Source organism: Lycium ferocissimum, unplaced genomic scaffold (assembly GCF_029784015.1).
Source record: "Lycium ferocissimum isolate CSIRO_LF1 unplaced genomic scaffold, AGI_CSIRO_Lferr_CH_V1 ctg3086, whole genome shotgun sequence".
NCBI lineage: Eukaryota > Viridiplantae > Streptophyta > Magnoliopsida > Solanales > Solanaceae > Lycium > Lycium ferocissimum.
In genome coordinates, this window is record NW_026725344.1 from 4961 (window position 1) to 27614 (window position 22654).

Genomic DNA, 22654 nt, shown 5'->3' on the forward strand with positions numbered 1-22654 from the left:
TAAAATTCTTTTTTTATTACATAGCGGGTAGGGTAAAGGGGGATTGGGAAGAAAATTATAACTTGGGAATTCGAACCCTCATCAACAAGGTGAAAGTTCAGGCAGTCAACCAACTGAAAGCTATTAAGATCCCTACAGTATTTGCTCATCTTGATAAATGCTTGAAATTTTATTCCACTAAATGTTTAATTCTCCTTCTATCTAACTTCTCTTGAGAGATTCATATTTATATCGTCTTCTTATAACTAAGAAGTCTAAGAGGGCAATGATTCATGGTTCAAAATTCTTTGTATAATGACTCGTCCCTCTACCCTTCTCCAATATTTTACTGGGCTTTGTATGTGGCTGCGTTCGAACCCATAACGTGGGTCGGAGTCACACATCATGTGTTGCTTTCATACGACTAAACCAAAGCCTTGAGGGCTATTTATATCATTTTTACATTTTATATTATTATTATTATTATTTGGTAAATATTTTATTTAAAAAATATAAAATAAAATCATGATATATATATATATATATATATATTACTTGGAAATCTTTAATTTGTTGATTTAGTTTGAAGAATCTGCTTTAACCGTAATTACTTAATGCGGCAAATAATTATTAAAATGTTGTAATTTTCTTTCATAGACTAATTATCTGAAATATACTAATCCTTTATAGTGCTTGTGAAGGAGAGCAGCGGGGTAAGTTCTGAGGTTCGAGACGTGAAATAATTTCTTGCGAAATACGGGGTAGGTCGCGTACGATAGACCCTTATGGTCCGGTTCTTCTCCGAATCCCGTGCATAACGGGAGCTTAATTAGTGCACAGGACTATAAAGTTCAAAATGAAGTTCAAACAACAACAATAACAACATACTTAGTGTAATCTCAAAAGTGGGTAAATAAATATTTAAAAATTGAAATTGTATTTTAAGCATGCAATATATTGGAAAACAAGTAATTAAATATTTATAAACCTTTAACCATTTATGTTAGAAAGCTACAAATAATTTTAGAGTTAAATACGTTAAACGCCCATGTATAATGACTCAGAAACAGAGACACGCCCTATATATATTTTAAAACAAAAACTTAATACTCCTGTACTATGAAATTCCTACACAAATATTAACCCCGTTAAAATTCTGTTATCTTTTTTTATTTCTTTCATGTCGCTACTAATATATTGAAAAAATTAACCTTGTAATATTAAACTCCCGTAGGAGTCATTAAGGATCCATCTACACCGAATTTTTTTTTCCAAGATAATGATTTTGACATTGTTTGTTGCAATCGATTCCCTGTCAAGATTTTAAAAGCATTATTTTCCTCTTCTGTTTTCATATATTGTTATAAGTGGAAAGAAAAGAAAGAAAATGGTAGTATAATTAATTTGGTGAATTGATTAAATCACCCTCTATAAAATATAACGGATCGCTTTTGTGTTATGTGTCCATGTATACAGAGGTCATATACCTCTATTTATTTTGTAAAGACTCCTTTTAACTAATTTCCTCTCATTAGACTATGGTCTATAAGGTCCATAAATTAAAAAAGAAACAAAAAGAGAGTCATTTACTATACAGCTAACCAACAAAAATTTCAACATCTCCCCCAATGACTCGAGAGATCCGGCTCCTCTCCATATCTCATTGTCTCCATTATTTCCCAAGTTCTTACTTGGAGGGGGACACATATCATAGTTTAAAATTAAGGCAGAATACCTAAAGACCCCCCTAAACTTGTTGTGTTTTATTCTTTTACCACCTTGTACTTGACTTTTTATAATCATTATCCCCTCAAACGATAACTGGTCCTAATTATACCCCCTTTATACTTGATCTTTTTATAATCGTTACCCCCAAAAAATAAAAATGAAAAAAAGAAAAAGAAAAATTGAAAGTTGTATTTTAGTGGAGCAACAGAGAAAATGTATGGGAAATAATCGTTGGAATGACTAAATAATCTTGGTCGGACTCGCTCTTGGATGCGTCTTCACCCTCAACGGTTCTACCCTCCACTCGGTCTCCACTGGGTGTATTATTTCTGACAGTTGGTGTCGGGGGTGTCCCTCCGGACCTTTTGACTCTGGCATTTGGGTTGTCAGAAAATCTTTGGGATAGTTTGCCTCATGAATTCCATCTCCTCCATCAAAGACCGTTGTCTTCTATGATTCTTGCCAACACCTGTTTAGCTTCCTGTTGATATTTGCACTCCTGCCCAATGTACAATAGCATAGAAGATTCTCCTGGTCCAAGCACAATCAGAGAACAAATGAACTTGTCTTTCAATGGCCTGAGCATCACACAAGCTACATTTAGTGTTGTCTACAAGAATATGCAGTCTTTAAAGCCTATCCTTTGTGAGAGTAATCTGTCCTGCACAACAAGCCAAACAATGAAGCTATGTCTAGGTTGAAGTACATTGCTCCATATTAAATCAGCAACTCTCATTCTTCTTTGGTAACCCAACATTGTACCATCGGTCCATAGCTGGCTGAAATGGAATATTTTCCATTAGCTGTCAGAACATAAGCCCTTTGGTGGGAATACCAACTAATCATATCGCTTTTAACTTATGTATAAGATATGGTAAAAATATCACAATAACATTATTATATTAGTTGTTATCGTAGCTAGGTATTATCTCATTTTACAAAATTATGAATTTCATTTTTACGAAGTAGCCTCAGATTTCTTTTGAGTGATTTGATAATATCATAATTGTAAACATTATGAATTTCATTTTTACGAAGTAGCCTCAGATATCTGTTGAGTGATTTGATAATATCATAATTGTAAACATTATTATTGGTGCAAATGGTTCGCAACGGGAATAAAATGATAATGGTATATTTGTACAACAAATGTTCAGGAAATTAAATAAACAAGTCAAAGAAGACTAATAAATGCTTTAACGAAAGTTCCACGTATAACAAAAGTCTTGCCTAAAAATGAGGTCCATAGTAATGCCTTTGTAACCTAACAACATTTAACAATAAAAAGGAAAATCCTCCAAATGCGTCAAGACGCTATATCGTCTAAAATACAAATTGATTCTAATTATTTTCTTTATTGTATATACTGCGACCCTTAATGTTCTCTCGAAAAATCACCTCCTTCTCTAACCCCAATTTCACTTGGGGTCTCCAGCACGTCAACCCAAAACTTTTCCCTCGTCGTCCCTTTCTTAACGGACGACGAGAAAAACCTCCTCATCCCACCACCACGATCACGTTCGCGACCGTCACATCATGAAAATGCCGCCAATTTCCAAGAACATGGGGATCATGAAACCGTTCCAACTCTTGGAAATAAACGTCATTTCAGCACAGGACTTGGAACCCTTGTCCAAGAAAATGAAAACCTACGCTGCCGCATGGATCCACCCTACACGGAAACTCGCCACGGGTGTTGATGTCGAAGGTGGCAACAACCCTACATGGAACGACAAGTTTGTTTTTCGTGTGGACGAGGAATTCCTTCGACAGGACAACTCCGCCGTCCACATTGAGATTTATTCCGTCCATTGGTTCCGGGACTCTCTCGTCGGAACGGTTCGTGTCCTCGTCGGAAACCTAATCCCTCCTATTCGAACTCACCACCGTACTCACCATCTTGGAATGCGTTTTGTTGCACTTCAGGTTTATACATTTTTTTTTTTTTTTGGTTTTTAGTTTCTACGTATGTTCAATATATGTTTACCTGCATACGTAAAGTTGCATGCATGCATGCACGTACAACAATTTGACTTATTCTTGGATCTCCTCTCTATTGTATTCTCTCTTTTTGGTTCCAATATGCCTTTCTGAATGTCTTCTTCTTTTCTTTTAATTTTCTCTATAAAGAATTTCACGTTTTTACCCCCTTTTACCTGGGGTTTGGAAAAGGGCCTCATCCTTTTGGGTGTAATGTGGGCAACTTGCCAGCTAATTAACATGAACACAAATGGTTAATTTCATGGCTCGAACCGTGACCTATAATTCATCATATATAAATAACTTTATTGTTGTTCCAAGGCTCCTGGTGTGTGACAATAGGTTAAAATTTCAAATTATAAGTTAAGTACCAAGATACTGCATAAGTTAATTTATATCGAGTTATTATAAAAGTACTACATGTTGCTAAGAGTTATGTAGTTAATGTTTATAAATAAATTAGTTTGTGGATATGGGGATTAGTTGCTATGCGTGTGATCATATGGTTCTATAGTTCTTCAATCATCAATTTTACCTTATGTTAATTGACATTTGAATGTCTACATATCTATTTTGGTGTATGTAGGTTCGTCGTCCATCAGGGCGTCCTCAGGGTATACTGAATATTGGTGTGGCGTTGCTCGATGGCTCGATGAGAAGTATGCCATTGTACAGACGAATGAGCACGTCAGCAGTTGGATATCGCGATTTAATGGAGGAAGACACACATCTTCTACGCAATAACGAGATCAAACAGAACAGCACCAACACCACCACCAACAACAATAACATCAGTAACACCAACGACGACGACAACAACAATGTTGCTACTTTAAAACCTATATTACGTCGGACAAAGAGTGAACGTAGCGAACGTGTCGCATTCGATGACATTTCCATGGGTAATAGTTCAATAGTTGCAATTCCCTCAAAAACAAAGGTTAAAGATCAAGACAAAGAGAGTTCAATACTTAGTATTTCATTTGAGCCTCCAACTCATATGATGAGAAAAAAGGGGAAAGCAAGTTCGGTTATTAGTGAAGCAGATCTAATAAAGGAGAAATCAAGAATAGAAGGTAAAAAAGGTAAGGCAAGTTCTGTTCTTAGTGATTCAATTGTGAGCAAAGGGTCATCTATTTATGATAGGCCCAATAATGAAAAGCCCAAGCCCAAACTCAAACTTATTGAGTTGGAAATGGGGCCCAAAGATGAGCCCACAAGTGGCCCACCAACAACTAAAGTTATTGATGAACAGTCTGTTACAAAGCCCATTATGAAGAATAGTGGAAATGAGTTTGGAGGCCCAAAAGGACCAATGCAGAATGGCAAGTTTGTGTATGGAGGCCCATTATCTGAATCAGAAATTGGGCCTTCAGCATCTGAATTGGCTGCTGCATTATTGGTTGATGAAAAGAGATATCCATTATTAGATGACAAAAAGAGCTCAGTGTTGGATGGTTGGAGCCTCGACGAGAGCACCGAGGGGCTCCGGTCCAAGCTCGAGAGGTGGAGGACCGAACTTCCGCCAGTATACGACCGAGGGACTGGCTCGAGCAGCTACCGTTCGACCGGGCGTCACGGGAGAAGGCGTTCGGATGGAGGGAGTAGCTTGTTTTCTTGCTTTGGTAATATTTGTGGGTATGAATGTCAATGCATTTGTGGGAAGCCTCAAAAGAGAAGTCATAACAACAAGTACAAAAGCCCATCAACTGCTAGCAGATCATGGCTTTGAAAGCCCAAGCCCAATTAGATTTTTCAGGCCCACTTGCAAGAAGAATGATATGTTGATGCTATTGAGGAATTAGGGGGTCATGTTGTTTAGGTCACTCTTTTCATTAATGATTATTATTTTAATGTTTCCAATGTTGTAAATTATTCTGCTATTTGGTTTTCTTTAGCAGAACTTCTCAAAATTATATACATTGTCATGTTGTTGATTGGTATGTCTTCTCCTGAAAAAAATTGATTTTATCATCTATTTTTTCATTTCCAATTTCTAAAAAATTTCCCATTCTTTGATAACAGGGAAGTTTCGCCATAAACCAATTGAGCTTATTGTACTGTTTACATCTATTCCTCTTCTACTTCTTCCTAACACTTCAAAGCAACTCTTAGGAGTAATTCTTTTTTATTTTTTTATATCGGGTATCTCATATATAGTTCCATAGATTAAGAAGCCTTAGAACATTCACTGCTAAAAAAACAGGAATAAGCGACGCACAAATTGTAATAGCTAAACTGCAAAATTTGTCGCTAATCTAATTTAGCAACAAGTTATCAATAAATTGAGTTAGCTACGGACAATTATCGATGGATTCACGACGAAATTCGTAGCTAACTTAATCTTTTTTAGTTATTCTTGGAGATTCCATATCATCCTAAGTTCCTAACTAGCTATTTGGTCTTGATCATTAGCATCAACAAGTAGCCAATAAATGACAGCACACAAACGAGTGAAATTAGCTGCTAAAGAGTTACTTCGACGTCCTATTATGAGGTCACATGTTGAAGGGGTTCAAAAAAACGTTAGGTGGGCTACAACTGAAAAGCAACAAGTATCACCAATAAATTGAAAGTTCAGGTAGTCAATCAATTGAACTAATAAGATTCCCAGAAAAAAAAGCTTTGAAATGCCTTACGGGCATTTTAATGTGCTTGTAAGTTATTAAAGATGATCCGCAAAGAGCAAGAAAAGAAGCATCACTATCTGAGAGCCGCCGCAAAAGCAAAGTTCAGAGAGTTTCGCTATATAATCGTGATCCCGTGATGTTTAATTTGAAAATTTTAATTTTTGATCCGTTTGGTATCACCGTTACTATATTTTACATACAAATTTATAGATTGACTATGAGGTTAATTTGGATCACTTTACATAATGCAACAACAAATTTGATCGTTTTTCCTTGTAAAGAAGTTTCATGTGTTGTGATTTTTCCGTTGTTAGTAAATCGTAATTTCATGTATTGTAAAGCTTCTGTTGTTAGTAGTACATACTCTCTCCTATTCAAAATAAGTATCCATTTATCCTTTAGCACACTCCTTAGGAAAATACCATTTTCTAGAAAAAATAGATATTTTGACTAAATTACTCTTAATTAAATACTACTGCAATTAATATAATTTCTTGATTATATAAAAGCTCACTAATCTAAATAGGAGTAAATTTGAAAGAAAATAACTAATTCTTGCTTGTATGTAAGTGAACACTTATTTTGCATCAAAATAAAAAAGGTTAAGTGAATACTTATTATAAATCGGAGGGAGTAATATATTTAGATCTGTTATAAAATAATACAAATTGAGAGTGAAACAAGAGAATTAGAGAGGAAGCTTAAGGAGTGATTTGCCATATTTTGATGGATCTCACTAAGGAGATAAAACCTTCTAATTTATAGGAAGAGAAATACTTGGTCATCAAGTAACTAGTTACATTCTAACTAGATTAGTCCATAATAACTACAGTTATTATCTAGTTACGTTGGTCTCCAACCAAACCTTGCTCTTCAAGTATAAATAAATATATATTTTACAATACATGCACATTCACTTATAATTTTATTTACAACAAGACCAATCTTATAAAAATAAAAATAAGAAAGTATTTTAACTCTAACTATTAATGATAAAAAAAAAATTGAATCATTTCGCAAAGTTTAGATTCAAACCCAGTGGCGGACCTAGTAAGAGCCCAGGGGTTCATCCGAACCCCCTTCAGCAAAAAATCGCACTGTATATACAAGGTGAAAATTATTTTTTATGTATATATAGTAGACGTTGAACCCCCTTAGCTTCTTCATTTATGACTTCTTTATATTTTTGAACTCCCTTGGCATAAATCTTGGCTCCGCCACTGTTCAAACCTATAGCTTTTCTATAAAAACGAATAAAGATTGATAGCCTGTTTGGTCAAACTTATTTTTTTCCAAAAGTACTTTTTTTTTCTTTTTTCAATAAGTGCTTATTCTAAAAAGATGAGGTGTTTGGTTAAGTTTTTGGGAGAAAATAAATATTTTTAGAGAGTAGCAGAAGCATTTTGTCAGAACCTAAAAAAAATAGATTTTGCGCATAAGCCTTTTTTGAATAGCAATTTTGAGAAAAATACACTTACCAGCACTTTTTAAAAGTTTGATCAAACACTAGTTGTTGTTTAAAAGTATTTTTTAAATTAATTAGTCAAACATAAATTGATTTTAGCCAAAAATATTTTTTTGAAAAATAATTTTAATATTTTTAAAATAAATTAATTTTGAAAGCTTGGCCAAATAGGGTATCGACAAAATTTAAATAAATAAAAGGAATAAAAATAGAGACAAAATTTCTAAAAAAGGACTAAAGAATCAACATTCTACCAAGTACACTACCACCTTAAGATCTTGTCATATTTGTGGGACCCGTAACCCAAAGCTCAACAATATTTACCTTCTTTAGCCGCCATTTATTTGGGCTATATATGCTACTTCCCCTTAACTCAATATCCAAAAAGCTAAGTTAATTTGTTTCAGTAATGGCATCTTCAGCTATTGCTTCAAGTTCTACACCTTTCATCAATAAGGTTTGTCTTTTTTTTTTTTTTTTGTATAAACTATTGAATTATGATACCCCTTTGTTGCAAAATCAAGGTTTTTTTTTTTTTTCGTTTTTAGTGAATTTATGATGACCCTTTTGCTGTAAAAATCAAGATTTATTGCGTTTTGAGGGAATTTATGATGACCCATTTGTTGATATTATGTTATTTGATGCAAAAATCAAACCTTTCTTGCATTTAAGGTTTGTCTTTTTTTTTTGCTGATTTTTTTTTATTTGATGTATAAACTAAAAATTATGATTTGTTGCAAAATCAAGGAATTTTTTTGACCTTTTTGTTGATATTATGATTATTTGCTGTAAAAATCAAGATTTATTGCGTTTTAAGGGAATTTATGCTGACCCTTTTGTTGATATTATGTTATTTGATGCAAAAATAAAAGATTTGTTGCATTTTGAGGGAATTTATGCTGACCTTTTTGTTGATATTATGTTATTTGATGCAAAAATCAAAGCTTTCTTGCATTTTGAGGAAATTTATGCTGATATTATGTTATTTGCTGCAAAAATAAAAGATTTCTTGCATTTGAGGGAATTTATGGTGACCTTTTTGCTGATATTATGTTATTTGCTGCAAAAATCAAAGATTTCTTGCATTTGAGGGAATTTATGGCGACCCTTTTGCTGATATTATGTTATTTGCTGCAAAAATCAAAGATTTCTTGCATTTTGAGGGAATTTATGACGACCCTTTTATTGATAATATGTTATTTGCTGCAAAAATGAAAGCTTTCTTGCAGTTTGAGGGAATTTATGGTGACCCTTTTGCTGATTTTCTCTTATTTGGTGGGAAAAAAAAAGATTTCTTGCATTTGAGGGAATTTATGGTGACCCTTTTTCTGATATTATGTTATTTATGAAAAAATATTATTGCTTCAAGTTTTACAGCTTTCATCAATAAGGTTTGTGTTTGTGTGTAAAAACTATTGAAAAAAGATGCCCCTTTGCTGCAAAATCAAGAATTTTTTTCGTTTTGAGTGAATTTACGCTGACCCTTTTGCCTATATTCTCTTCTTGGTGTTGTGTATGAAACTATAAATGATTGAATTGATGCCCCTTTGCTGCAAAATCAAGTTTTTTTTCCTTGTTTTGAGTGAATTTGTGCTGACCCTTTTGTTGATTTTCTTTTATTTGCTGCAAAAAATAAAAGATCTCTTGCATTTTGAGGGAATTTATGCTGACCCTCTTGCTGATTTATAAGCTATGCTTATAAACTAGTGAAATTAAGATGCCCCTTTGCTGCAAAAGTATGTTTTTTTCTCGGTCTTGAGTGAATTTACGCTAACCTTTTTGCTGATTATCTCTTATATGCTGCAAAAAAATCAAGATTTCTTCTGTTTTGAGTACCTTATTGATTTCTGCTTGCAAAAGTCAATAAGGTTTGTGTTTGTGTGTACAAACAATTGAATTAAGATGCCCCTTTTTTTTTTTTCCCCGTTTTGAGTGAATTTTCTCTTATATGCTGCAAAATAAAAGGATTTCTTGCGTTTTGATGGAATTTATGCTGACCCTTTTGCTGATTTTCTCTTATTTACTGCAAATATCAAGATTTCTTCTGTTTTGAGCAGATTTGCGCTGACCCGTTTGCTGATATTATGTCATTTTCACACAGAAAGATGTTGGTTTATCTTCTTTCTTTGTGTATAAATGATTGAATTGATGCCTCTTTGCTGCAAAATCAGATATTTATTTTCGTTTTGAGTGAATTTATTCTGACCCTTTTGCTAATTTTCTCTTCTTTTCACGCGTAATGATGTGGGTATATATTCTTTCTGTGTGTATTAACGATTGAATTGATGCTCCTTTGCTTCAAGTTCTACAACTTTCGTCAATAAGGTTTGTGTTTATACAGTGATTGAAACAAGAAGCCCCTTTGTGCAAGAATCAAGATTTTTTTTCCATTTTGAGTGAATTTACGCTGACCCTTTTGCTGGTTTTTTCTTAAAAGCTGCAAAAATCAAGATTTCTTCCCTTTCGAGTGAATTTACGCTGCCTTTTGCCGATATTGTTTTATTTGCCCGCAGAAAGATGTGGGTCTATCTGCTTTCTGTGTGTATAAACAATTGAACTGATGCCCCTTCGCTGAAGATCGAAGAATTTCTTATTTCTTTTTCTTCATTTTGAGTGAATTTACGCTGACCTTTTTGCTGATATCCTCTTCTTTTCGCACAGAAAGATGTGGGTCTATCTTCTTTCTGTGTGTATAAATGATTGAATTGATGCCCCTTTGCTGTAAAGTCAAGATTTTTTTTCCGTTTTGAGTGAATTTAAGCTGACCCTTTTGCTGATTTTCTATTATATGCTGCAAAAATCAAGATTTCTTCTGTTTTTTGAGATTTGGGCTGACCCTTTTGCTGATATAATTTTATTTGCCCGTAGAAAGATGTGGGTCTATCTGCTTTCTCTTCACAACCTTCATTTTCCGTTCAAACTGCTCGGAAAAGGGTTTCCAAGAAAATCGTTTCTGTGATGTCACCACAACAGACTGAGCGAAAACCTGCCACCACTGGATCAGTTTGTATTTCTGATTGTTTTGTGCTCTTTAATATTTTTAAAATTGGGTCGTTGATTTGGTGGATTTTGATTATTGGGGTTTGTTTGCATATGTATTTTTAGGTAAAGACTGGGATGACCATGACAGAGAAGATATTTGCTAAGGCTTCTGAGAAGCCTGAAGTGAGCCCTGGTGACAATGTTTGGGTAAATGTTGATGTTCTGATGACCCATGATGTCTGTGGGCCTGGCTCTATTGGAATTTTTAAGAAAGAGTTTGGGCAGAATGCTAAGGTATATGCTGCCAATAGAGTAATTTTTTTAGTGCAAATTGATTGTGTTGCAATTTTAGCAGAGTAATTTGATTTTGTTTCTATACTTGGAAACTGATTCTTAATTTGCTACTTTTCTTCATTACCTGGTTATGTAGCTCTACTATGCACAGACTAAAATTTTTTTTTTTTTTTTATTTGGTTGTCTGGTAATGGTGTTATGAAATGTGGAAATATGCAAATCAGTAAGTGAAATTATGTAAACTATGCCATTGTGATCTTTGTAGTTAGTTTTAGGTTCATTTGGTTTCCGGTGTAAGGGAAAATAATCCTAGGCATAAAATTCTGTGTATTTATAAGAATACATGTGTTAGCAATACCTAGAGATTAGAGTATCTACTAACAACAATGCTCTTAAACTAGGTAATACCTACATGATAATATCTGTATTATTATTCTTTTGGATAAGGATTATCTGTATATCATTCACTGAGTTACTATATCTGTATTGTTATTGACCGTAACAGTCCCTACATTATTATTCACCTTGTAGCATTCCCTGTATTATAATCCTTGCCTAAGTTGCTTGTACTCGGGAGCGGATCTAGAGGTCGGATCCTTCGTGATCTAAATTGTAAGATTCGGGAATACGGATCCAGGTATGGATACGGGTGCGGGGATTTGGCTAAAAATAATTGAAATACCTAAAAATAGAATTATAAAACCTAAATTATGAGATATTATGTGGAGAACTTGAGGAGAAAATATTGATCAAGAGGAGAATCCCAGAAGGAGATAAAAGGAAAAGGAGTGACATAGAAATTTCAATAGACAAGGTATTCCATTTTCTTCAAGTCCACCTTAGCTTTTGTTTTGATTATAGAAATCATTGGATCTGTCCGGAATTTCTCTGTCGATTTTGGTCAAAGTACCCAAAAACGGTTGACCAGATCGGGTACGGATCCCACACCCACACCCATGCCGAGTCGACACGGGCGCAGCACCAAAAGTGAAGAGTCCGAGTAACTTAGAATTCCTTGCATATAACTTTGGATTTATTTGAACTCGAGTTAGAATTAGTCTTTTGTTTTCCTTGAGGAGTTTGAAGTCTAATCTACTGGTATAAATGTTTCAAGTCTAACCTATTCTGGACATGTACTATATTTTTAAAAGTGCAATACTCTCCAATGATGACATGGTCAATATGTATAAATGGCTCTAGGGATTGCTTAATTTCTTTCTTTTCATGTTGTGCTTCTATACTAATTTCCTGTTATGAGTAAACATCACATTTTTATGAATTGGCATTGAGTTCTTACTTGATGTTTATTACTTATTATCAAAGCAGGTTCTTGTAAAAAAAATATTAACTAAGCAGGTTAACCCTTCTTGCTTTTAGCAAATGTATTGTAATTAATCCTGTATTTGCTTTGATTATTCAGCCATCTAGGCAGTTGGAGTAGAAAACTTCTTCTCCGTTTTTCTTTTTCATAAGGGAGTACAATATTTCCATAGATTATACTGAAATGAATAATTATCAATAGTATATCAGACTTCATGAATGTCATCTGTATGATAAAATTAAAGCCATGGATAGTAATTGGTGGTCAATGTCATTCGGCAAAAAAATGTAACTTAATGGGATTCTTTTTAAGTCTTTATGAACTAAAAACTATGTTTCTAATTTTATGAACTAAAAACTACGTTTCTCAGGCTAGAGCTTTTTTGTTGATTAGACGCATTTATTCGAATTATATATCTAATGGATGTTTCCTTATTTCAATATCATAGGTCTGGGATCGTGAAAAGCTTGTCATTATACCTGACCATTACATATTCACGACTGATGAACGAGCAAACCGTAACGTGGATATCTTGAGGGATTTCTGCACTGAACAAAATATTAAGTACTTCTATGACATTAAAGATCTGGGAAACTTCCGCGTATGGCTATTTCCTCTGAGAATAACTTATTACGTGCTCTGCTGAAGCTTTTACTTTGTTTGTCTGCTCTTAACAAATGAAAAACTAAATGCGTGATAACTATACAGGCTAATCCTGATTACAAGGGTGTTTGCCATGTTGCTCTTGCACAAGAAGGTCACTGCAGACCCGGAGAGGTTAATAATATTTGCCACCATCCACTCTGTCGAGATGTTTTAATATGTATTGTCATATGCTTAACCTTATGAAATCCTTATGTTTGTTCCCAGGTTTTGCTGGGTACAGATTCCCACACATGTACTGCTGGAGCTTTCGGGCAATTTGCCACTGGAATTGGAAATACTGATGCAGGTTTTGTGTTGGGTACTGGCAAGATTCTGCTCAAGGTATGTGATTCTTGCCTTTAAGGGATGCAGTTCTGGCTTGTGTTGTTTGATTTTATTGCCAACATGGTTCCTAATTAAATAACCAGAGGAGCTTTATCTACATTTTCTACTGTTGCATAGAGGTGTAACCCACTTTCTTTTTGTTGTCTCTTACCAAAGACTTGCCCTTTTTTTTCTTAAGACAAACAGATGACAGAGCTAAAAACTTAGAATAGTAAATGATAAGCTCATAAAGCATGTAATTGTGCTTGTTCTCCCTTGCAACTCACCAGATTAACGAGGACAAGTAATCATAACACTTTCTATTGCTTGAAGATTCAAAACAATCTACTTAAACGCGGTCCAATGCATGTAAAAGAGAAAAAACAATACGCATTAAAAAATGTATTAAAGAAACAAGGTATATACTTTATCATTTCCTATTTGAATTGAAGGATGAACAAGAACTGACTGTCACATTTGTCTCTTGTAAATTTTCAACTTTCATAGTTTTCTCTTTCTGCTAATGTACGTCATCTGTGAAATTTTACATCTGTACGCTGCAGGTGCCTCCAACTCTGAGATTTGTAATGGATGGTGAGATGCCCGATTACTTGCTTGCTAAGGACTTGATTTTGCAAGTAAGTTTTGTTGGATGCTCTATACTTCATTTTTGTGTGCTGTTTTATGTGAATAAAGCTAGCAGTAAGTGATTTGTTATGTCTCTTGTTCTACTTCTCTACAGCGTTGTTGGATTGATAAAAATTCAAAGTTCAAATTCTTGTCCTTTGCTTAAAAAATTGCAGATTATTGGTGAAATTTCTGTGGCTGGTGCTACTTATAAAGCAATGGAGTTTGTTGGCTCGACCGTTGAAAGTTTGACGGTAAGTTTTGTTTTAATATTGTTGATGGGAGTAAGCAGGTTAGATCTGTAAGTAATTATGGCTCTTATTGTTTTAATAGATGGAAGAAAGAATGACATTATGCAACATGGTTGTTGAAGCTGGTGGAAAGAACGGTATCATCCCAGCTGATAAAACAACATATGACTATCTCGAGGTAAGTGGGGAATCTGGGGACACGACTTCACCTCTTTAAATTTTTCCACCTCCCTTGAGCTTAATATCATCTGAGACATGCTGCCAAAAAGATCTTATAACTTTACATTCATGGGTACTGAATTGAAGAACCACTATTCAGCTGATGGATTTTTGTTTTCTGTTGTCACAGGGCAGGACTTCTGTGCCCTATGAACCTGTTTATAGTGATGGAGGAGCCAGGTATTTAACACCATAGAACATTGTTGCGACATCACCAATTGATTGCATGTTATTCTAGTGTGCTTTTGTCTCATGTTACCTAAAAGAATAAAGACTGAGCAAGTGTTGTCCTAATGAACTGGTGGATGGTTTAGTATAACATTCATTCCTGACCGCCGCTGCTTGCTTAAGATTAAAAGCTAGTAGTGAGACTTATATTCTGCCGCTTTCTAGTTTCTGTGGACAAATGTTTTAATGGCCGTGGAATGTTTGTTTGGATATAGCTAACACCAGAAGGGTCCGAGCTTGGTATATTTTCAAAAATCTTTGGGATATAGAGTCTTTTAGTAAAGCAGTAGCCCTCTTTCATGAAATCAATTTATTCTATTTCCAACGACATTGTAGGATTTTGTTTATTTGATGCCACTCTTTCATAAGGTTGTACACTTGTAGTCATCTTCCATATAACCTTCTTCTGTTCTTTTGTCTCACCAAAGAGTACTAGGATAACATCTGTATTCAAATTGCCATGACTTTAACATTTACACGTTGTTTTTGGTATATCCAGATATCTTAAGGAGTACAGATTCGATGTTTCCAAGTTGGAGCCCTTAGTGGCTAAGGTTGGTTATGTTCTAGCCTTCTCTCTTTGGGGGGTTCATCAATGGTGTTAACTGTGTTCGGTTGTGTGGATATAATTTATAAGGTTGGCAAAATTCTATGTTGCCTGGACTCCCTAAAAATGCCATCGGGTGCGTGTTGGATAGTTCAAGAGTACTGCATAATTGGAGGATCTGACACGGGTGCGGCAGTGTGTTTGGAGAGTCCAAGAAACATAGGCAAATATTGTACTTAAATTCTATGTTATCAAAAGATCAAGAACACTAGTACAGCGCTCTTTGCTGTGCTTTAAGCTAGTCTCTTGTTGTTTATTACTCTGGTTGTATTTTCTCTGGTGATGGATTTTAACTCATATTGAGTACTGCCTGTTCCAAATGTTCTAAATCTTCTGTGCATTGTGCAGCCTCATTCTCCTGATAATCGTGCTTTGGCAAGAGAATGCAAAGATGTTAAAATCGACAGAGTATATATCGGATCTTGTACTGGGGGAAAAACAGAGGACTTCATGGCTGCTGCAAAAGTTTTTCTAGCTTCTGTAAGATGTTACTCCAATTTTCTATTTTTAACCATGTAGTTGTTGATTTGGTGCACTCTGCAAAATACTGCTGCTATTGTGATCGACAGATATTTGCACTATTTTTACCCTCGCACTTCTCATAAATTAGGAGAAAACAGCCTATTTCTAATCAACCATTAGGGTTGATTGTGGAAAAATAGTCAAACATCCAACAACTCATCCCAATCCACTCAATTTTTGTCAGTTAGTGACTGATTTCCACATTAGGCCACTTGTCTTTTCTGCAAGTCTATGTTCTTTAGATTTGTTCTTGTCCTATATTGGCTGATTACTAGATATGTATGCAGTGTTGCTTCACCATGTTTCACAACTATCTGACACTATTCTGCTTACTTTCTCGCTTCTTTTTGTGGCAATTTTAGCTCTTTTATTTCTTCTCCCATTCCCGCAGGGAGAGGAAGAAGGGGAGCCTTCCTTTTGTGGCAAGGTTTTGGAAACAGCCTCTTTTTATTTCTTCTCCCATTCCTGCAGGGAGAGGAAATACCTAACATTTTTCATGATTAAGTCCTTATTTTTCTCATGTTTTCCATGTAATAAGACTCGGGATCCCTGTTTTAGATCTTATGTTATGTTCTTCAATTGACTCTAGATGTCCGATGCTTTATTTCCTTTTTAGATAACTTAAAAAATGGAACGTTCGAGTTCTGCAATCTACTTCCAATTAAGCAGGATATGTTAGGTCTTTCAGGGTTTAAACAAATAACCTTGTCTTATGCAGGGAAAGAAGGTAAAGGTTCCAACTTTTCTTGTTCCTGCTACGCAAAAGGTTCGTAATCTTATTTTTCGTCCTGCTACTATTTTGGTACCTTAGCTGCAACATCACTGCAGAAATACCATATGATGTAAATATTTGAAACTGTTTCAGGTATGGATGGATGTATATAGCCTCCCAGTTCCAGGATCCGGCGGCAAAACATGTTCCCAGATTTTTGAGGAGGCAGGTTGCGATACACCTGCAAGTCCTAGTTGTGGTGCTTGTTTGGGTGGCCCTAAAGATACCTATGCACGCATGAATGAGGCTCAGGCAAGTCGTTACTTGTGAATAGTTTTTCTTACTAATTATAAAGTGACTTTTTTGTAGTCGAAATAAAGTGATTTTTTTCATCAATATATATCTGGGCTAGCTTGGCCCATAGAGTAAGTCATACTGATCGGCAGGAAGTCAGCTGACTTGACCAGCCGATCAATAATCACCCAAATAGCGGAATGAGTAAAGAATCAAGCTACAAGTATCGATCTATACGAAACACACTGGTCTTTTTTCTTTCTTTCGGTTCATTGATAATAGAAAAGACCTACTCTTGACTTGCCATTAATATGCTACTGTGTTACGTGTATGCGGCTCTTGAGTAAACGTCATTGGTTTGTCTGTGACAAATAGTATATGTCATAGTGGAATTTCAAGTAGTAATTTCAATGTTATGCCACCTAGTTGAAAATATGCATTTGAAAGTTGATGTATTCTTATCGTAAACTTTATGTAGAACAGTTATAAATGAAGAGAACTTCAGAAGTAATTATGTGAAACACAGATTTGTCTCTTCCTGTGATTAAGCCTTTCTTAGAAACATACCTCCTGCATCAAGTAGAAACCCATACAAGCTCTTGCTATTCTTTTCCAGATAAGGTAATCGCTTGCTATTCTGGACTATCGGTCTATGTGCTATATATCATGATGCTAGCTATAGCTGTCGATTATTTGTATGCATGCACCTCTAAAGCTTAAACTTACTATGTGGTTTGCAAAATCTGGAGACAAGCAAGTAGGCAGTTGTTTGGTCGATTGGTTCAATGTATGGTGAACGAGGAATAACATTTACGTGCATATTTTCGGCTCACCGTAGCATGAATTGAGATTATTTGTAGGTTTACCCTTATTCCAGATTAATTGACCTGGTTTTAGTGAAGGACTTACATTATTACATAACTTAAATTAGCTTCCTTAAGTGTATGATGCTGGATCTTTTAGGTGCATTAATCTTGCTGTAGAGAATCCTTTGAGAAAAATTCAACCAAGAGGTCAAATTTTGTCATCGTGATGTAGTTCGTTACCTCATTCTACGAATGGTGGTTTGTTTTGCAGGTCTGTGTATCAACCACGAATAGGAACTTCCCTGGTCGAATGGGACACAAGGAAGGCCAGATTTATCTTGCGTCCCCGTATACAGCTGCGGCATCAGCATTGACCGGTTATGTCACTGATCCCCGAGAGTTTTTGCAGTGAAATGCTGAATGACCTCATTTTAGGAGTTGGGAGTATGTTGTACACTAACAGATGAGTGAGGTTTAAGCTCTTAATGCTTATATATTTTCTGAAAAGAGCCGCGGGCGATGTGTTTTCTTTGAAATGCATAGCTCTTAGTCCTTTTTATCTCAAGATTCTTTGTTGTATTATTGGAGTCTTATGGTTAATGCATTGAAATAAACATTTGCTTCAGCAAGTAATCCTGGTTCATGTTTCACTGAAATCTCAAGGGATGATTTTGTTTGCTTCCTTTCATGTGAATGAAGACACACAAATCACAATCAACAAAGGAACTGTTTTACTTTAAATATCAGAAAGCCTCATGGGAGTAGACACTTAATAAAATAGACAGCAAGGTGAAATTTTCGCTTTGAAGCAACTGTTTAGCGATTGATGCTTCCTTCCTTTTTTTTTTTTTAATTTTTTTTTTTATATATATTTCTCTCGCAACTTAAAGACCTTTTAGACCCCGGTCTAGAATTTTGTTTGATCAAACGTACAATCTTAAGAGAAAATATTGGACAATGGTCTAAATTTTTGTAAGTTATTGCAAATGTTAGACGATAACCTTATATTTTGTTTGTAAGCTTGAACAATATGTGAACAAATATTAGGTTTGAGTCTAACATTGTCCGGAGTGATAATTTTTAAGGGCCTATATGTTTGCCACTTTTAAAAAATATGGACAAAATTTAAATGGTGGTTTGGTTGGATAGTGAAGTAGAAAAAAATTCCGGTAGATTAAGATTAAAATTCTAGTAGAAACAAAAAAAATGGCTGGGATCTTTTCCCATTGTCTGCAGTTTGAAGTTTGAACATACTTCATATGTCCCAATTTATGTGGCAAATTTTTCTTTTTAGTAGGTCTTAAAAAGAATGTCACATTTTTATATTACGAAATAATTTAACTTTATGAGATGATTTACATCTACATAAATATTTTAGGCTTATTTTGGATCACAAATTTTAAAAGTCTTATTTTCTTTTTGAAACTCCATGCTATGTCAAATGATGCTGCAGAAATTGAGACGGATGGAGCACAGGAGCTGGTATTAAAACTATTTCAAGAAGCATAAAGACATCAAGTGGTCGTGCCGGAGTGGTTATCGGGCATGACTAGAAATCATGTGGGCTTTGCCCGCGCAGGTTCGAATCCTGCCGACCACGTCATATTTTACTAATAATTTTAATCAAAAGCAAAGTATTAGGTATGTACTATTTATTTTTGTAAGGCTAACCAAACATTGTCATTATCTTATGCCAATTTTTAGCACTTCAATAGTGGCTCTTACGTTTTATAGGAGTGATTTGGCGTAGAAAATATACATGACTTGTACTGCAATACATTTTATTTGTAGTAGCATAATACTGAGATGAGTTCAGCGCAAATTCACATAGCCAACTCAACTTCTTATGGACTGAGACGTAGTTGTTGTTGTCACACCAACAACCACTTAGGAACAGGATGAGTGACAATGAAAAACTCCCTCATCTGCCGCAATTTGGATACGAGTAGCTCCGCCACTGACATTTGACGAGCAAAAGAACCAGTGAGGATGTCTTAGGATACAAATGCTAAGTTTAATTTGTAAACTCTGCTGAATGAACTGATCAAGAGCCTGCAACTAGCAAGTTCCCAGATAGGCACCAATTAATGCATTTGTGCTATATATCAGAAGAGAACTATCTGCCAGCATCCAACTACATGGGCTAGAAGCACATCTGTGAAAACTTCTCAAATGTGGCTTTCATTTTTGCACTTTCAATGAGCAACTATAGGCAATCCATACGGCAGAGTGAGAATGTGTTGGTTCATAGTGCTACATTTAATTTGTCAACTTTGTAGCAAAAAGTGAAGTAATCAAGTTACCTGGGGAGACGCTATAAATGCATTCTGCTATGAACTACAAAAATCATATGTACAGCTAAAGATTCATGCCACCTGAAATCTATATCTGAACTTAGGAAATGTTATAAAAGACACGTGATATTATAAGAAAAAATAGAGAGTAGAACATAGTTGCAGTCCTTATAAGCAGCACATTCGCAGGCATCAAGCATGAAAGTCTGAAGCAATTGACCGTAGTAACAGCACCTCACTCTATTCGAGCTGCATATATTTTGACTTCACCTTCAAATTTTTTCATTACCTAGACATATGTGGACATGATACCATTGCACGAATCAATGTTCACAGATTCTAAAAGATACTAGTATTACTTAAGCTCCTTTCACCCAAATACCTGTGGTGTTTCGTCGAGACTCGTAATTCTCAGACAATATGCAAATAAATAAGCAGGTCACATATAAAATATAAGAATAAAAGAGATATGCACAGCAATATCAAAACTAAATCTTTCTTAAGCCATTGTATATCACTGACAAAATTCACTGAGAACAGAAAATGTTCAGCTCATACCGAAAAACCACCAACTGTATTTGATACATCATACAAAAGTAAAATGTCAGTCAAATGACCTACTTATTCTTAGTGGTCTTCTTCTTGGAACCTGAGTTAGCAGACAGTGGTTTGGGATGCTTTTCAGCTTCACTTGGGTCCAACCACTTGAGAGGATGACGATTATAGACAGGCCAGTTAGGGATGGTGACAAGGGCAGTAAAGACAACACCACCAGCGTATGTTAACAACATAGTTTGAAACGAGCCCAAGACATAGCCTGTGATGAATGCTACTACCGCGAAGCTCACAAGCAGTATCTGCATCAACTGTTCCACTAGCTTTTGTCCTTGCCAATCCATCTACAATAGACGGCAGAGAAACAAATGAAAAAAATGCACATCATCACCAAACAGGAACAATAGAAGTCCTATTGATACTTAGTCAATCAATCCAATCAACTACCCATTAGTCCCAACTGACAAATAGTTGGGATCAGTTATATAAATCTTTCGGGCCATTTCAGTGATATCACTCCAAATTAGATAATTTGCTTTCTAACTAGATTACAAAAGGGACTCTTGGCAAACATAGGACATAACGTAAGTACAACAACAACTAAGCCTTAATTAAACTAGTTGGTATCACTTTTACAGTTCTTTTGCTTCAATTATGCCTTAATCCTCTTTCTACGTGATGAAAACGACAGCTCAATCTTCCTATTTTCAGCTCCAAAGAGAGCCAATAATTTTTGTAACAAAAACTTAATACGACAAATTATACCAACGGACAAATCACAAAAAACCTCTATCTCACTATGTATACGTAAATCTTCAATGTTATGAAAAATATATGTACTATGTCTTAGTCTGTTTCTCCTACATAACGAGAAATTATTGGAACTCGAACCTATGCAATATACAAATGGCCCGAGTGTTTGCCGAGTATACAAATGTATACCAATATACAAATCTAAAACTACCTGTATATCACTATGATTATGTAAATCTCTCATGAAATATATATATTTTTTTTCTTTATTCATTTCCTCAACACTATATTGCTCAAATCCTCCTAAAAATGGCCCGAGCGTTTGCCGAATCCTCCAAAAGTTTTTTTTTTTTTTTGAGGATCCGAGCAATAAAACTTAGGACCTGTTTGGCCATGAAAATTATTCACTTTTTTACGGAATTTTTTTCTTCACGTTATTTGAAAATCAGCATTTGTCCATGAAAATCCTGTTTTCAAAAAAAAACAACTAAATATTATTTGCAAAAACTATAACCAAACCAACTTCAAAAATTCCAAATAAAAAGCTCTTACAATTAACTCAAAAAAAAAAAATAATAAATCTTCATTTTCATCAATTACCCCTCAAAAATAAATAAATTAGTATATCCAAAACTATACAAACAACAATTAATTAGATCTGAATATTTAGATCAGCAAGAGGTGTGATAAAATAAAACCTAATTTTTTTTTTATTTTTTTAGTGTACAGTGATTAATTTTTTTAATTAAATTTTAGAAAAACAAAATTGAAAAGAAAAAAAAAGGGAGCATTTGATAAAACTCACCGGCGGCGATTGAAGAAGGAGATAACAGGCGGGTATAGAGAGAGAGAGAGACAACTAGAAAGTTTTTAATGTAAAGAAAATAGGGGTAACTCAATTATGGTCAATATATTAGACAAGGGAGAGGGGTCAAAAATATCTACTTTATTTTCGGAAAGATATCAAATATGTCGTTAAAGCATCGAAAATCTTATTTATTTCATTCATTAATAGTTTAGCTATTTATTGTCGATGAACTATCGAAAATGGTTTATTTATGTCACCGATCAATAGTTTGGCTCATTTATGTCATTCTCCGTTATCAGAATAATTTATCAATATCATTTTTTATTAACACCAATTTTATAATACCAGATATGACACGTGGCCTCTAACTAGATTATGGTTGTAATTGGGTGGATGTATGAGTCGGATTTTTTAATTAATTTGAGATTTAAAATTTGGCTGATTTAATTAAATGACGTTGACCTCTAATTTGAAGGTCCGTATGTCATTATAAAATATTATAAAACATGTGTTAATGAAAAATGGCATGGATGAGTTATTTTGGTAGCGATGGCATAAATAAATGAGCATAAATGGTGTAAATGAAACTATTGATCGGTAAATTATTGATAAATGAGTCATTAAAACAAT

General features: G+C 34.7%; 3 protein-coding genes and 1 non-coding gene across 4 annotated transcripts; 3 read left to right on the forward strand and 1 right to left on the reverse strand.

Moving 5' to 3' along the window:
• Positions 1 to 3090: 3090 nt before the first annotated feature.
• On the forward strand, positions 3091 to 5667 carry LOC132043943 (uncharacterized). The gene is made up of 2 exons (XM_059434405.1): positions 3091 to 3633; positions 4274 to 5667. Exons 1-2 carry the CDS (start codon positions 3244 to 3246, stop codon positions 5417 to 5419), a joined length of 1536 nt encoding a protein of 511 aa, XP_059290388.1. The 5' UTR covers positions 3091 to 3243; the 3' UTR covers positions 5420 to 5667.
• Positions 5668 to 8046: 2379 nt separating this feature from the next.
• LOC132043950 (3-isopropylmalate dehydratase large subunit, chloroplastic-like) lies at positions 8047 to 18264 on the forward strand. Its single transcript, XM_059434411.1, has 15 exons — positions 8047 to 8239; positions 10651 to 10785; positions 10888 to 11058; positions 12828 to 12980; positions 13088 to 13156; positions 13250 to 13366; positions 13912 to 13986; positions 14152 to 14229; positions 14309 to 14404; positions 14576 to 14625; positions 15173 to 15227; positions 15629 to 15760; positions 16521 to 16568; positions 16668 to 16826; positions 17886 to 18264. The coding sequence occupies exons 1-15, from the start codon at positions 8192 to 8194 to the stop codon at positions 18024 to 18026; spliced, it is 1527 nt and encodes a 508-aa protein (XP_059290394.1). The 5' UTR covers positions 8047 to 8191; the 3' UTR covers positions 18027 to 18264.
• Positions 18265 to 19132: 868 nt separating this feature from the next.
• Positions 19133 to 19214, forward strand: TRNAS-AGA (transfer RNA serine (anticodon AGA)). The gene has a single exon. It is a non-coding gene; the product is annotated as a tRNA-Ser (tRNA).
• A 1176-nt stretch (positions 19215 to 20390) lies between these two features.
• On the reverse strand, positions 20391 to 22157 carry LOC132043951 (signal peptidase complex subunit 1-like). The gene is made up of 2 exons (XM_059434412.1): positions 22022 to 22157; positions 20391 to 20807 (listed from the first exon to the last, which is right to left on the reverse strand). Exon 2 carries the CDS (start codon positions 20805 to 20807, stop codon positions 20526 to 20528), a length of 282 nt encoding a protein of 93 aa, XP_059290395.1. The 5' UTR covers positions 22022 to 22157; the 3' UTR covers positions 20391 to 20525.
• Positions 22158 to 22654: the final 497 nt, after the last annotated feature.